General features: G+C 46.0%; 6 protein-coding genes across 6 annotated transcripts; 2 read left to right on the top strand and 4 right to left on the bottom strand.

The window, feature by feature from the left end:
* Positions 1-1,250: 1,250 nt before the first annotated feature.
* On the bottom strand, positions 1,251-2,927 carry AGABI2DRAFT_180241 (hypothetical protein; the record flags this gene model as incomplete). Its single annotated transcript, XM_006454957.1, has 7 exons — positions 1,251-1,312; positions 1,372-1,686; positions 1,742-2,012; positions 2,185-2,260; positions 2,339-2,507; positions 2,559-2,831; positions 2,883-2,927. 7 exons carry the CDS (start codon positions 2,925-2,927, stop codon positions 1,271-1,273), a joined length of 1,191 nt encoding a protein of 396 aa, XP_006455020.1. The 3' UTR covers positions 1,251-1,270.
* Positions 2,928-3,567: 640 nt separating this feature from the next.
* Positions 3,568-4,194, bottom strand: AGABI2DRAFT_138323 (hypothetical protein). Its single transcript, XM_006454956.1, has 3 exons — positions 3,901-4,194; positions 3,763-3,852; positions 3,568-3,708 (listed from the first exon to the last, which is right to left on the bottom strand). Exons 2-3 carry the CDS (start codon positions 3,829-3,831, stop codon positions 3,571-3,573), a joined length of 207 nt encoding a protein of 68 aa, XP_006455019.1. The 5' UTR covers positions 3,832-3,852; positions 3,901-4,194; the 3' UTR covers positions 3,568-3,570.
* Positions 4,195-4,462: 268 nt separating this feature from the next.
* Positions 4,463-8,526, bottom strand: AGABI2DRAFT_120971 (hypothetical protein; the record flags this gene model as incomplete). Its single annotated transcript, XM_006454955.1, has 13 exons — positions 4,463-4,867; positions 4,923-5,222; positions 5,280-5,318; positions 5,372-5,455; positions 5,509-5,697; positions 6,853-7,167; positions 7,223-7,522; positions 7,576-7,614; positions 7,662-7,737; positions 7,774-7,996; positions 8,052-8,307; positions 8,357-8,419; positions 8,482-8,526. The coding sequence occupies 13 exons, from the start codon at positions 8,524-8,526 to the stop codon at positions 4,463-4,465; spliced, it is 2,334 nt and encodes a 777-aa protein (XP_006455018.1).
* A 186-nt stretch (positions 8,527-8,712) lies between these two features.
* Positions 8,713-9,535, top strand: AGABI2DRAFT_153117 (hypothetical protein; the record flags this gene model as incomplete). Its single annotated transcript, XM_006454954.1, has 5 exons — positions 8,713-8,748; positions 8,802-8,936; positions 8,989-9,174; positions 9,228-9,347; positions 9,401-9,535. The coding sequence occupies 5 exons, from the start codon at positions 8,713-8,715 to the stop codon at positions 9,533-9,535; spliced, it is 612 nt and encodes a 203-aa protein (XP_006455017.1).
* Positions 9,536-10,281: 746 nt separating this feature from the next.
* On the top strand, positions 10,282-11,738 carry AGABI2DRAFT_180237 (hypothetical protein). The gene is made up of 3 exons (XM_006454953.1): positions 10,282-10,385; positions 10,442-10,555; positions 10,609-11,738. The coding sequence occupies exons 1-3, from the start codon at positions 10,296-10,298 to the stop codon at positions 11,647-11,649; spliced, it is 1,245 nt and encodes a 414-aa protein (XP_006455016.1). The 5' UTR covers positions 10,282-10,295; the 3' UTR covers positions 11,650-11,738.
* Positions 11,739-11,885: 147 nt separating this feature from the next.
* On the bottom strand, positions 11,886-14,569 carry AGABI2DRAFT_120968 (hypothetical protein; the record flags this gene model as incomplete). Its single annotated transcript, XM_006454952.1, has 6 exons — positions 11,886-12,834; positions 12,886-12,951; positions 13,003-13,196; positions 13,258-13,557; positions 13,630-13,770; positions 14,312-14,569. The coding sequence occupies 6 exons, from the start codon at positions 14,567-14,569 to the stop codon at positions 11,886-11,888; spliced, it is 1,908 nt and encodes a 635-aa protein (XP_006455015.1).
* Positions 14,570-15,195: the final 626 nt, after the last annotated feature.

Here is a 15,195-nt window from a genome sequence, read left to right as displayed (position 1 = left end):
GATATGCTTTTATGACGAGTTGCTTTAGAATTACTCCCACATTCTCAAGTAAGTAGTTCAACACCACCAATACTTGTTGAGAAAAGGTGAAAGATTGGGAGGCCCGTCCTTATGGGAATAATAAAAGGAGATGCATCGATCGGACAATTGGACAAACTTAGCGCCATGATGATGGGCGATAAACGAGAAATCAGATTTGATAAAAGGGCTAAGGAGGCAGCATGTTGTATGAGTGTGGGATCGAACATACTCTAGCAAGACCATTGTGGTGCTGCCAAGATCTGATGACTGAGAGCATGTGCACGATCTTTCGGTTTGGTTTGGAAAGCTTGTTCATACTCAGGAAATTGTACCGTACTGGCATGTGTATCGCGGCTTTCTGGTTTAAACCATTTCTACCCTGGCCATCGGAAAAGTTCCTAATATTTATATCGATCAATGATGGTGACATATTGGTGCTAGTGGGATAAATGTAGGCGTAACCATACAATTACAAATGACTCACAAGTATATATAAATGATTGGCGAAAGTAAGAGATATATCAGACAGACCCATGGACGAAGAACACGCGGTGAGATGAATCTGTTTCCCCGAGCCACCTAGAACTATTGGTGCTTGCCATGAGCATTTTTCTTGTCTTGTATCTTCTTCAGACTAAACGAGCTACCGAACGACAAGCACGACTACTTCACATCTTATCGATTATCACTGATAACTTTATTGTACTCAATTTAATTAGTCGTTTACTACGGATACGCTGCGGTCAATACCATGCACGCACGCGCACTCTCGCCCTCAGCACGGCCAGTTTCATCTGAAGCAAAACATGGTGTTCTGTTATTGCCTATCATTGATGGAAGCGCTAGCTTCATAACACTTCCAGTTGTAAAATCGTTGTCGGACTACATTAGGTGTGTGCAGACACAAAACGAAGATATTGACATTCTTCTATCAATATTATCCTCCAATCTCATCGACATCACAGAGAAGACTAGACGAGCCTGATCTTCCGCGAAGGCGTAGACAAGGATCGCCTTTTATGTCTTCTTCACAATCCCTCGGAAAAGGGTGTTGACCAAGGGAAAATGGTCACAGAAGGAATATCAGAAAGACAGCGCAAGAACACGCAGGGAGATGAATCTGTTTCTCCGAGTCACCGGGAGCTATTGGTGCTTATGAGCATTTCTTGTGCTTATCTTCTTCAAGCGAGTTACTGAACGACACCTGCCACACCTTATCGATTATCACTGATTAATTATTTTATTGTCCCTACGGTGCAGTTATGATGGAAGTGTACGGCTCCACAATTTTCTGAGGAATATCCCAATCCGCGAAGGTATCAAGGTAATTCGAAAGAAGAAGAGACGCACAACAGGGAGAATATAGGGCATTCGCCCGAACGAGTATATCCATCTGAGAACAGTAGTCGAGAAAGGAACGGGTGGCTCTCGATATTCTTCCCATTTCTTGATGAAGTCAGGCGGAAGACCTTCCCATCTGTCCCATTCATAATCCGATGCCTTTGTTTTTTCGTGATATACGGCGTTCATCACGCTTTCAGGGATTTCCGGGAGAATTGCCTCGAAGAATTGTAACGCTTCTGAAGCATTGAATCGTAAAGGAATATTCCGAGTGACCATCCTATCCAGGAACGGCGCCAGCATAGGTATTTGTAATGTCAAATGCTGAGACCTGGTATATACATCATGCCGCCATAGAAGACAGGAGAAACAGGCTTACCTGGTATCGCACACAAAGCACTCGACCAAGCGTACCAACGTCATATGCAAAAGGATTATAGTCGAACTCGCCTTGCATTGTGTCATGCGGCTGGCGACCAGAACCATCCCATGACAACTTGTACGACAAGCGACACCGGACCCTATCCGTATCTGCTGGGAGCATCATCGAGATATCGAAATCAAAGAGACAATAGCTGAGTTGATCGGACCACTGAAGCATCCCTCGGGCGGAATTGTCGTTATAAAGGGTGGCATCATCGGCGAAATGGCTAACCAGAACATTGTCAAATTTCATATCCTGTGCAAGACAAGCTTTGGCGTCTCTCAACCTTACAAAGCCTAAAAATCCTTACGCGATGTAAGATGTTGTTCCTGTGTAAAAACGCAAGGGCCTACTCAGTTCAGCAAAAAGAAACAGTCAATCAGAAAAATGAAGCGTACTTTAAGCAAAGAATGCATGATGCGAATAACACTTCTGATCGGCCCTCCCATAGGGGAATATACGACACCACCCCACCTAGCATTGTAGTCAGCACATGAATAACGTGACAGCATGGATTCACTTGCCTTGGCATGACCGCGAAGGAGAAGGGACCATTCGAGAGAATGTCCAGGACGGGAATAAGACAGATCTCTTTCAGAATTTTTATCCCCTGCAAATGTAGAAATTGGAGGATGTGGTGCTCCTCGGAATCGGTTACGATGAGTTTAATGGCTACATGATGGGATGGATCATGAATCTCTTGCGCGTATGCAATTTTACCCTGCTCGCACGGCGTTTAGTGAGTTGACAACGCTAATTTCAGACGACTCACTGTAGAATCCGTTGCACGAAGTGGGGCTTTCATGCTTTCTTCCGACCCGTAGTGAGAGTATGGATACTGCATCTCGCATGAGTGCTCGCAAGCCAACGTGGGTTCGGAGTACCAGGGCTGTTCGCGAGCAAGGTCATTGTGTACATACAACGCATAGCCACGCTCGCGAAACCATTCCATAGTTGAAGGCGAGTCCCAGAAAGCAACACGTTCATCAATGTCAGCGTTCTCATTATCTTGAAGCGGAAATGTAAATGGTATTGGAATTGTTGTCTTGATGAATAAGTTTTTGAGACTGCGATGGGGATAAGACAAAAAGCTTACTTCCATGTCAATCGTTGGTAAGACACCAGCAAGCACTGTTCGCATCGAATTCCCAGGGTTCAGTATTTCAGTCACTTCGGCTCCTCTCCCACGACACGGTCCCTGGCGTGAATCGTTGATTCAGTTCTCACGTCCCTAGGTCCCTAGTGAATATATGGCAAGCAAACTATGTGCTTGAATACCACATGTGTTTACAGCATCGGGCCCACAATCTCAAGCCAGGCGTCGTGCGGTGGAAAAACTTTTTGTCAGAGGAGCGTAGCATAATTCACTAGTGACTAGTGACTCTTGACATGATGTATAAAAACACTGAAGCAGAGTTGTAACCTATCTTATCCCTAACCCTTCAGATATCTGTACCGCAATGCAAGTTGAAACAGGCAATTATACTCCTTACGCCGTGAGTTTCCCCGATGATCCATACCCGTAGCGAACGCTAATTTTACTCTTAGGTCAACACCCTCGTCAGGCTGACGACGGATGTCGAAGGTCTGAAATTCGTTGGAAATCAATGGGTCAATCATACACTCCCGGCAGGTACTCTGGCCTCTATCACAGAATGCGTGCGACAAAATACCAGAACTTCGGTCAGTTGCCAAGAAAACTCATTAAAGTATGATATTAAACCGAGTCCTCGTAGATAAATAACGACCCCTTATCATCCGAAGATTTTGGCTACAAGCTGAAATCAACTGTAACGGAGAACTTCGTCCACAACGAGATTGAGGCGCCGGTCTATACAGGAAGGAACGAAAGTCAGAAAATTGGACACACTGCTCTGGACACCCAAGCGTGTCCCCCACGGGGGCCTAAAGGCATGTATGAGGTGAATCGATCACTAAACTTGCTATTTAACGTCGGACTGACTTTTGTTGCCTAGGTTGGTGAGATGACGCAAATCCTTCCCGGTGCTGCAACTCTCAGAGGTGGCGATATCATCTCTATACATGTCGAAGCAACCACAAGATCGGTGCGTTCTTAAAGTCGTCCCATTGAATTATGCTCACCGACCCATAAGGGAAGCCCTTCGGTCAGGATACCCAAGCATGCATACTATCTTCAGGTTCAAAGAGTTAAGCGTTCGATGGTGCCGAGGCAGATAACTTGGCGTTCCAAACGTATAATCGAATCCCTCAAATTTGAGGTAGTTCAGGATTTATCGTTGGGACGTTGACGCTTGAGAGAGAATAAAATAGCTTTAGCCTTAGCGTTCGAGCAATATTCAATATAAAAAGATCTGACGAAACACTCCTATCTTCTTCTCTTCTACATACATTCAAAATAAAAATGTATATCAATATACAACTTTCTGTCTTCCCTTCTTCGTATCATGTTAGTATTCTCTGATGCAGAATTTTCGTACGGGATCAAGAAAATATAAGCTGCGTGTTGGCATTGGCCTTGACGTGCAAGAACATTGGGAGATGAATCCGTTTCTCCGAGTCACCGGGAGCTATTGGTGCTTATGAGCATTTCTTGTATTTATCTTCCTCAGGTTGAGCGAGCTACCGAACGGCACCCGCCACATACCATCAATTATCACTGAGTATATTCTTTATGTGTAGGCCCCTACAATACAGCTATGATGGAAGTGCACGACTCCATAATTTTTTGGGGATTATCCCAATCCGCGAAGGTATCAAGGTAATTCGAAAGAAGAAGAGACGCACAACAGGGAGAATATAAGGCATTCGCTCGAACGAGAATATCCATCTGAGAACAGTAGTCGAGAAAGGAACGGGTGGCTCTCGATAATCTTCCCATTTCTTGATGAAGTTAGGCGGAAGACCTTCCCATCTGTTCCATTCATAATCCGATGCCTTTGTTTTTTCGTAATATACGGAGTCCAGTACTTCTTCCGAAATTTCTGGGAGAAACGCCTCAAAAAATTGTAACGCTTGTGCAGCATTGAATCGTAGAGAAATATTCCGGGTGACCATCCGATCCAGAAACGGCGCCAGCATGGGGATTTGTGGTACCAGATGCTGGGACACGTTTTCGTCATACTGCCACCATAGAAAGAAAGATCAATGTGTTTACCTGATAATCCACACAAAGCACTCTGCCGAGCATGCCAACGTCATAAGCGAAAGGATTGTAGTCAAACTCACCTTGCATTGTGTCATCCGGTTGATAACCAGAACCATCCCATGCCAACTTGTACGACAGGCGACAACGGACCCTGTCCGTATCTGCAGGGAGCATCATCGAGATATCAAAATCAAAGAGACAATGAATCAAATCGTTCGACCATTGCAGCCGTTTTCGCACGGAGTGGTCCCTATAAGTTGCGCCATCATCGGCGAAATGGCTGACCAGAGCATTTTCAGGTTCAATATCCTGCCGAAGATGAATTTAGGGTATTTCAAAACCTTAGGAAGCATTGAATGTCATTACTCGATGTAAGATGTTGTTCTCGTGTAAAAAGGCGAGGGCCTACTTCTATTCAGACCAGAAAGACATGAGACTGGACTCGACTTGAGACGTACCCTGAGCAAAGAATGCATGATGCGAATGACATGTCTGATTGGTCCTCTCCTGGGGAATTCCACGACATTGCTCCACCTGGCATTCTAATTAGCATACGATAAGTCGACAACATAGTATTCACTTGCCTTGGCATGACCACGAAGGAGAAGGGACCATTCGAGAGGATATCCAGGATGGGAACAAGACAGTTTTCTTTCAAAACTTCCATCCCCTGCGAGTGTAGAAATTGGAGGATGCGATGCTCATCAGAATCAGTTACGATGAGTTTAATAGCGACATGATGGGATGGATCGTGAGTCTCTTGCGCGTATGCAATTTTACCCTGCTACCAAGCTTAGTGAATTGTTGATAATCAATAGTTAACTACTTGCTGAAATATCTAATGCACGAAGCGGGGTTGTTGAGCTCCCCTCTGACCCGTAATGAGAAAATGGATACTTCATTTCGCGTGTATGCTCGCAACCCAACGTAGGCTCAGAGTACCAGGGCTGATCCTCAGCGAGCTCATTGCGCACATACAACGTGTATCCCCGTCCATTAAACCATTCTAGAATCGAAGGCGAATTCCAGAAAGCGATGCGCTCGTATATGTCTGCATCGTCATTGTTCTGAAGTGGAAATGGAAATGGTATGGGAATCGTGGTCTGAAATGTTGAAATGTAGGACTTCTGAGTTTGCGATGGATATAGAATAAAACTCTTACATCCATGGGGACGCAACACAGCTTCGGGATCTAATAAACCAGGAACTCGCAATAGAGGAGAAAGAGTTTGAGGCTGTGAAGTTGTGAACCGCGCTGACATCCGGGCTTCAACCTTCCAGGAGGGCCGTTGCTCTGGTTCCCAGGGTTCAAATTTTAATTTCAGCATTTTTGTTTCCGAAGCTTACGTACAAACATTTACAACTTATCCCTATACAGCTCCTACAGCCCTGAGGCTTGTTGCCTAAGTCGGTGATCTGAGTCGAATTATCCACGGCCACCAGTATAATGAATATGGACTCGGGCCCGGTGCTGCTACCCTCAAAGGTGGAGATCGATCCTCATAGAAGCCGTGCCGCCCACAATATATGTAGTATTTTTAGATGCAATTGTCTTATTTGAAGAAAGATTAACGGCCTGCCATTGAGCTTAATATGATTTCGCCTGAACAATACTGTGCTGAGAAAAAGACAAAAACTTACTTCCATGTCCATGGGTGATACCCGTACTTGAAGAACCCGCAGTGAGATGAATCTGTTTCTCCGAGCCACCGGGAACAAACGGTGCTTGATGTGAGCTCTTTTCTCTGCTTCAGATGTAGCAAACCACCGAACGACACACACAACTATTTCACACCTTATAAATCACTGATGTATTTCATCGTACTATACATAAGGCTCTATAGCACAGCTAGGACGGAAATGCAAGGCGCCACAACTTTCCGAGGAATACGCCGATCCGCGAAGGTACCAGGGCGATTCGAAAGAAGAAGAGACGTACAACAGGGAGAATATAAGGCATTCGCTCAAACGAGAATATCCATCTGAGAACAGTAGTTGAGGAAGGGACGGGTGGCTCTCGATAATCTTCCCATTTCTTGATAAAGTCCGACGGAAGACCTTCCCATCTGTCCAATTCGTAATCCGATGCCTTTGTTTTTTCGTAAAATACGGAATTCATTACGTTTTCAGGGATTTCCGGGAGCATTGCCTCGAAGAATTGTAACGCTTCTGCAGCATTGAATCGCAGGGGAATATTCCGAGTGACCATCCTATCCAGGAACGGCGCCAGCATGGGTATTTGTGGTGTCAAATGCTGAGAAGCGTTCCAAACATTATGCCACCACAAAAGATAAAATAAGCAGACTTACCTGATATCGCATACAAAGCACTCTACCGAGAGTGCCAACGTCGTATGCGAAAGGATTGTAGTCAAACTCGCCTTGCATTGTGTCATGCGGCTGGTAACCGGTGCCATCCCATGACAACTTGTATGACAAGCGACACTGGGTCCTGTCAGTATCTGCCGGGAGCATCATCGAGATATCGAAATCAAAAAGGCAATAATTTAACTCATTCGACCATTGGAGCCGCTTTCGCACAGAATGGTCCATATAATTTGTGGCATCATCAGCGAAATGGCTAATCAGAACATTGTCGAGTTTAATGTCCTGCGAAAGTCAAGTTTTTGTATCTCTCAATCTTCAGAAGCGATTATACTTACGCGATGTAAGATGTTGTTCTCGTGTAAAAACACGAGGGCCTACTCCAACTTAGATAAGATAATCGCAGACCAGACCTTAGGCGTACCTTGAGCATAGAATGCATAATGCGAATGACACTTCTGATCGGCCCCCTCTCGGGAAAGTGTACCATATCACCCCACCTGGAATTGTAGTCAATACGTGGATAGTTTAGCTACGTGATGCTCACTTGCCGGGGCATGACTGCAAAGGAGAATGGCCCATTCAAGAGAATGTCTCGGACGGGTATAAGACAATTCTCTTTCAGAATTTCCACCCCCTTCGATTGTAAAAATTGGAGAATACGGTGCTCTTCAGAATCGGTTACGATGAGTTTAATGGCAACATGATGGGATGGATCACGAGTCTCCTGAGCGTATGCGATTTTACCCTGCTTGAAAGCTAAGCAATTTATCGACAGTCAATCCTGAACGACTTGCTGAAAGATCTAATGCACGGAGTGGGGTTTTTGAGTTTTCTTCCGACCCGTAGTAAGGGTATGGGTAGTGCATCTCGCGTAAATGCTCGCAAGCCAAAGCAGGTTCGGAGTACCAGGGCTGACCCTCAGCAAGCTCATTGCGCACATACAGCGTATAGCCCCGTTGGCGAAACCATTCCAGAGTTGACGGTGAGTCCCAGAAAGCTATGCGCTCGTTTAAGTCTGCATTATCATTATCCTGAAGAGGAAATGGAAATGATATCGGAATTGTATTCTGAAATGTACGAATTAATACTGGGATAGCGGTAGGACACAAAACTTACTTCCATGAGGGGCAAGACACTGTTAGAAAGACTGACACCAAGAGGAGAATGAGCGGGCCTGACCTATTGATATCGGCGATTCAGCCGCTCGGATTCCCAGGGTTCAACTTTTGTTCTTCTCCCACGAAACAGCGTGTATTATTTATGTGAGTTACGTTTATGGTAAACATGACTGTTACGTATAAAGAAGCCACATGTTTGCAGCATGGGACACACAACCAGGTTGGGATTTGCGCGGTAGAAAAAATTTTTGCCAGAGGAGCAACATGGTATGACCGACTCTGAGCGAGGTATAAAATGGCAAGTCAGAGTTTAGAGCTCAACTCGTCTCAAGCCCTTCACATCTTCTCACCACAATGCAGACTGAGATAGGTCAAATTACTCCTTATGCCGTGAGTACCCGTTTTTCATACGCCACAATGAAAGCTACTAATCTTATTCTTAGGACAACACCCGCGTCAAATTGAAGACGGATATCGATGGTGTTAAGTTGATCGACAGTCAGCGGGTCAATCATACGCTCTCAGCGGGTACTATAGTCTTCATCAAAACTCATGTGCCTCACGATACCAGAACTTCGGTCAGTTGACAAGACTCTGGGAGTATGAATCGAAGCTGAAGAGTCATCATAGATCAATTTCGACCCCTTGACGGCCGACGCTTACCTGTATAAACTAGAATCTACTGTGATGGAGAAATTTCCTCACTTCGAACTCCAGCAGCCGCTTTGTGTAGGAAATAATGAGACCCAGAAAATCGGCCATGTTGCTCTGGATACCGAAGAGTGCCCTCCGAAAGGGGATTTCGGCATGTATAAAGTGAGTTGCGCACTAAATCTTGTCATTAGAAGTACGACTGACGCTTGTTGCAGAAGGGTGATGTCAGTCGTATTCGCCGCGGACACCAATACAAATACGGGCTTGGGCCTGGTGCTGTTACCCTCAAAGGAGGCGATCTGGTCTCCATACAAGCGAAACCGACCACAAAATCAGCAAGTCTTTGCCTTTGATTTCTTCTCTGTGATCTGGCTAACGGATTCATCAGGGAAGTCCCTCTGTCATGATCCCTAGAAATGCATACTATCTCATGGTTCAAAGAGTAAAATATTCTACGGTGACGAGGGAGATAACTTGGCGCTCTAAATATGCCATTAACCCGCATAATTTTGAGCTAGTGTAGGATTGATTGTCGGTAAGCGGACGTTTGGGAAAGGTGAAACTAACGTTGGCCTGTACTATTGTTGAATCTTGAGTCCCTTCTTCTATCTTCTCTTACGCAGTTGTTAAAAATATAAATATAAATAGGTATAACACGGTTTTACATGTGTCTGCCTCCCTGTTACCATATGTAGTATTCTTCAATGATGCACAGTTATTGTGTTTTCATCGTATAAGTTGGCATCACTATTCAAGCATATCGAATTCCCCAACCAACGCACCATTTTATACAAGGTTGCACTGAGTTAACCGAGTGGAGGCTCTATTCACCCTGCTTTGAAACTGTAAGTGAACCGTGAATCGCCATGATTGACCATATCCGATTTCGCCTCATTCCCACTGGTCAGAGCTCAAACAAACATAAATTATAAAGAAGACGACTTTTGGCAATTCGGGAACAATTGGGGCGTTGTGAAGACACTCGATGATAGTCAAGTGCCGGAAATAGCGGGTACACTTTTTAGGTCGTGAACTTGTAGAGTTGTAGCACGCCCCGGACCTATAGCTTAACATCGTGGAATGCTCCCACGTCCACCATCACACGGAGCCCACTACGGGCCGTTTCTTCGCTTCAGGCAGTCCAATCTTGTTGGTCGTGTGTTCTTGTTGCATGTGCGAAATTCTAAAAATATGTTTGTTTTATGCACTGCCACTATTTGTCCAAGAAAGGGAAATGATGATCGTGACGACTTTGAGTCTTCCACTGTCTCCATGCTCCATCCATGTCCTCGACGACGACGGCCACCACACACACCATCAAGCTGGTCGACGTAGGTGCCTCTGGTGTCGGGAAGACCAGTATTCGTGGCCAGGTCCGCTTTCTTTTTTTTCTTCCACAATGCCTACTTGACGTGGCCCTCGTTTGCAGTTTATCTCTGGAGGATTCTCAAGCGGCTATCGGGCCACTATCGGTGCAGATTTTATAGCCAAAACGCTCCCCCACCCTACCAAGCCAGAAAATACTGTAACGCTGCAGATATGGGTCAGTTTTACTCGGGTCACCTTCTCTTCAGGTCTGACCCGGGGAAGTAACAGGACACTGCAGGCCAAGAGCGTTTCTCGAGCCTCTCTACGGCCTTCTTTCGTGGTGCCGATGCCGTTATATTGATGTTCGACGTTCACCGGCCAGAATCATTGGAAGCGCTGAAGAAGTGGTGGGCAGAGTTTTGCGTAGGCGTACCTCTGGCTGAAGAAGACTATCCGGAACATCCTTGTTTCATTGTAGGAAACAAGATTGACCTCGAGGTTTTCGAAGGCGAATCTCAGCCAGATACGATTTCTATATCACAGATTCAGCAGTTCGTTGAGGAACTCATGCCCCTTCAAATTTCGGTTGAAGATGATTCGTCTGCGCCGGCACAGATTAAAACATCCACGTCTATTCGTATTGGATCTCAAGCATCCTCTGTGGACGCTACGAGGTCGAAATCTCCAAGTCGGATCCACTCCTCCTCGCCGTCTTCGAACAAATTCAATTCCATGTCTTCTCTCAACACGACGCCGTCATTATATCACACTCCTTCCTCTTCCATGTTTTCGGATATCTTCCATACAGCACGCTCATCTCCGGAGCCAGCAGTTTCCTCATCAACATCATCGACCAGCTCGCCCTCTCCTCGAGAAGTGTCAATCTTAGCTCGTCAACGTCGTCTCACGGTCAACTCCACCAGAAGTGGCAGTAGTAGCAGCGCCGCTACAATGACTCCTAGTCTTTTCGCACGGGAGCAACAAGAGAACGCAGCTGGGAGCAGTTCTCATGGAACGACGTCGACAACGCCAGAAGGGGGAATTGTGGACTTACCAAGTTCACTCCCGTCATCAGGGCAACCTCCGCCTCTACCTGAAAGGGGTCCCAGTTTACATTTCACATCAGCAAAAACAGGCGAAGGCGTTAGGAACCTTTTTGAACATGTAGCAGCAAGAGTCATACGTAAATCTGAATATGAAGAGTATTTCGAAGCCCGGCGGATGCATTATAGAGAAGGGAGTTTGGTGGAAACGATTCGACTTGGTGTGGATGGTCGGAAACAAACGGGGAAGATCGGAAACCTGGTAAAGTCAAATTGTTGTTCATGACGAGTATATATATTTGTTTTCATTTGATTATTCCTTGCGTGTTCCTGAATAATCTTATAGCTATTTTTTTAGAGTTTGTGAGGAGGACGCAGTAGTCAGATATGTAGTCGTTCCTTTTGTATATATACAAAGTCTTCTGAACCGGAGTTGAATGATAGCGCACACATTATACATTATTTAGGTGTACACCAAGCATAACTTACACAGTACCACTATAAATCAAATGGATACATAAATCACGACGACAAACGTAGTTTCTTCAATAAAGCTGACCAGGATGAGGGTTGCAGAGGTCCTTTTGGTTCGTCCCCTTCGTCTCGCAGTCGCTGGCCACCAGGGCTTCTCGAAGCTTCTACATGCCGCCGCGCTTCATCCCAACGAAATGAGCCGGGGATATGGTACTCTATGCTTGATGTGTTCGTGTGTTTGGAGGGCGACCTGCCACGAGGGGGGGTAGGAGGTTCTGTTCCGATTGACACTTCTTGGGGAGTGTGCAATGGCACAGGAACGTCGTCTTCTGTTTCCTTCTTTGACTTCTCCTCAGTCCCCGTCTCTCCACTTCTCCTCTCCTTCCTGTCCTCCGGCGGAGTCGCATGAACATTGGGGCTCTCTCCAAGCGACGTAGAGCTTTTCTTTCCAGAATCAACCTCCTGTTGTTCCCTTTCATCGCCCAACCACCCACCACTACTCCCCGTACTCGTCCTACTCAAAGTCGAATAACTCGAAAATCGATGCGCCGCCCTAAGACCCGTAACCGCACTTCGCCATTTGCCCCGCGCATCGAAGTTCTCCTTGAGGGCAATACAAAGATTCGTGACATTCTCTTCGTCAATCGTTAGTTCGCCTTTCAACCATGGATCTTTAAGCCCTTCTTCAGCAGTGGGTCGTTCGTTCGGATCGATAGCCGTCAGCTTTTTAACGAATTCTTTAGCCTGAGGGGATATTTTATCCCAATACGGAGCTTGAAATTGAATTCTAGCGGCAGTGTTTTCTTGGATTAGAGTTTTTACGTTATCGCCACGGAAGGGAGAGTAACCGCATAGTAGGACATAAGTAATGACACCTGTAGACCAGACGTCTACGGGTTTACCGTGGCCTTCTTTCTTTAACACTTCGGGAGCGATGTAGCCGAAAGAACCGGCCATAGACGTTAGTGGTTCACCTGAATCATCAAGATGCTTCGCTCTGTGAGCTGACATCAACAGAAGTGGAGTGATTGTTGGTGGAACAACTCACATTCCAAAGTCGACAATGACGATATCGCTATCGGCGTCCTTGGTTCGATATAGTACATTTTCGGGTCTATATGAGGAAGTCAAATACGCAAAAGGTAAATGAGACAAGAAGACGCACTTAAGGTCCCGATGAACGATGCCGTGATCATGAAGGTACTTGACGCCGGACAGGAGAGAGTGGATGACTTTTGCAGCGTCCCGCTCCGTAAACTTTCCCTTTTGCATTATTCTTTCGAAGAGCTCCCCTCCGACAGCGAGCTCGAATGATAGATAGTACTTTGACCGCGACTCGAACCATTCATAAAACTTGACCTAGAAACCGTTTCTATGAATCAGAACTTAGATGCCAGGACTATTAAGGTATAAGATGCACGATATTCGGGTGGTTCAAACCCTTCAACAACTCCATCTCACCCCACAAATTAGCCTCATTTCCTTTGATCTTTTTCTTCGGTATGATCTTGAGCGCAACTTCCTTTGTTATACCGGACCTGCTAGTACCGTTGGACGATACACGAGTAGGTGCAGGCGAAGGACTGCGCGAACGTAGTGATTTCCGTTCTCCAGCAGTCAAATGGCGCTCAAGTGACGCAGGTGGTTCGAGGCCTGAATCGGCAGCTGCTCCGTGTTCTGCGACATCAACTTGGTCTAAAGGTACGTGCCACGTCGCTCGCTATCTCCATCAAGAATAAAGGCCGACGATTAGCGACAAGTCATCAAGAATATGAAAGCGTAGAAATCGCACCACAGCTTTTCCGAAAGTGCCGACACCCAAAGTCTGGTCCAGTTCGTAATTCCTGTCAGTATTATAGGTAGCACCTGGAGTCAGGTGCCGTGGCACCGTCGTATTGCTTTTGCTGCTTGCAGCAAGGGTATTTCCCACGACCTTTTTACATAGAAAATTAGGACTGAAATGCGGAAAACCATTGAGCCTAATATCGTGGGAATCGGAGCAGAACTCACCGAGATATGAAGCAAACGATGAATAAATATATTCATTTGAGCCACCAGGAGCCACCAGATGCCACCAGATGCCACCAGCAGAGCCACCAGAATCTTATCTAATCTGATCGGAGCCACCGGTGACCACCTAATTTTTTTTCGCATCGAAAAATGCCCTTGATTTTTCTGTAATTTTTGAGCCCAGTTTCGTGGGAATATTCCCAAAAATGGGCGCGCTATTCGCAAAAAACATTTTTGGAGGCGAGTCTTTGACCCAGAATGGGCCACTGGACTAGTGTTGCCACAACTCGGCTTAGCTCAGCTCAGTGCGACTCAGGGACAGTTTCTGAGTGGAGTCCTATCAGAGCCGAGCCGAGTCTCTCAAAATGGACTCGGCTCGGGCTCGGGCTGTGGTTCGGGCTATATTTAGGTATAGAGTTCATCAAATTTAATCACGTAGTTCGCTACGTCAACGTGTCCGTTACCTTCCTGCTCTTTCCTTCTTCTCTTTCATCCGTGTAAAAGACCATGCTTTTCGTCCCTTTCGCGGTGTGCCATATAATCCATGCTTGATTTGTGAGCAGGCGTATGGCCCGTGCGAGGAGATCAGAGGCTTTGGCTTTGGACTCTTTCTTCCTTGTTCCTTTGGTCTTTCGTGCTCGGCAGCTGCGTTTAAGATTCCCAGTGTCTACTTCTCGATATGCCACCACGATGTATGCATGAAGATCCCTTCTCCTTGCCATATATGTACTACAAATTAATTTCCTTGGCTGGACTGTCATTTGCTGGCACAAACACAGGCTTCAGCTACACTCATAATTGATAAGAAATGAAAAGCGACAGACGAGAAGATTGAAGCTGGGTAGATTATGTACATTGTACTTGGCTAGTATATTTACATTATCTACCTGTCTGACTCGTCATGAAGAAGAGCAATATTGAATGTAGGGCTATTGGTTTGAATCTGCTGCTCCAAATCCTTCATCAGATACTCGAGTTGGGGGTTAGGGGGTTAGGGGCGGAGGAGAAACTACGAGCGAAGCGAGTAGTTTCGACGACGGGGCACAAGGGCTGGGAGGGGGGACCTCCGAGCCTGCCCTTTCGTCTTTAAAGACTCGTCAGGTGCCATACGTCATAAGGGCCAAGACCTCGGACATCGAGCATCTGACAAGCCGATCAGACTACTCGCCTCGCTTCCAAAGAACGAGGTACAATACAGAAATAACTACCAATATAAAGAGTGGATGAAGGACCGGAATAGATAGAACTCACCTGGCTCCGGCACGAGGTGCGCTGTCTTCCCAGGGAAGACAGAACGCGTGAATTCTAAAAGTAGTTATCTTATCATATGACATAGATAAGCGCGCAC

The sequence above is a fragment of the Agaricus bisporus genome (genome assembly GCF_000300575.1).
Source record: "Agaricus bisporus var. bisporus H97 unplaced genomic scaffold AGABI2scaffold_10, whole genome shotgun sequence".
In the NCBI taxonomy this organism is placed as follows: domain Eukaryota; kingdom Fungi; phylum Basidiomycota; class Agaricomycetes; order Agaricales; family Agaricaceae; genus Agaricus; species Agaricus bisporus.
The sequence above is the reverse complement of the archived record's forward strand: the minus strand, read 5'-3'. Positions and strand labels throughout refer to the sequence as shown.

Coding starts and splice junctions, on each gene's coding strand:
- AGABI2DRAFT_180237 (XM_006454953.1), top strand. CDS start 10,296: ATGTCCTCGACGACGACGGCCACCACACACACCATCAAGCTGGTCGAC. Junction 10,386..10,441: donor AGACCAGTATTCGTGGCCAG/GTCCGCTTTCTT, acceptor CCTCGTTTGCAG/TTTATCTCTGGAGGATTCTC. Junction 10,556..10,608: donor CTGTAACGCTGCAGATATGG/GTCAGTTTTACT, acceptor GGGAAGTAACAG/GACACTGCAGGCCAAGAGCG.
- AGABI2DRAFT_138323 (XM_006454956.1), bottom strand. CDS start 3,831: ATGTATAGAGATGATATCGCCACCTCTGAGAGTTGCAGCACCGGGAAG. Junction 3,709..3,762: donor ATTTGCGTCATCTCACCAAC/CTAGGCAACAAA, acceptor TGATCGATTCAC/CTCATACATGCCTTTAGGCC.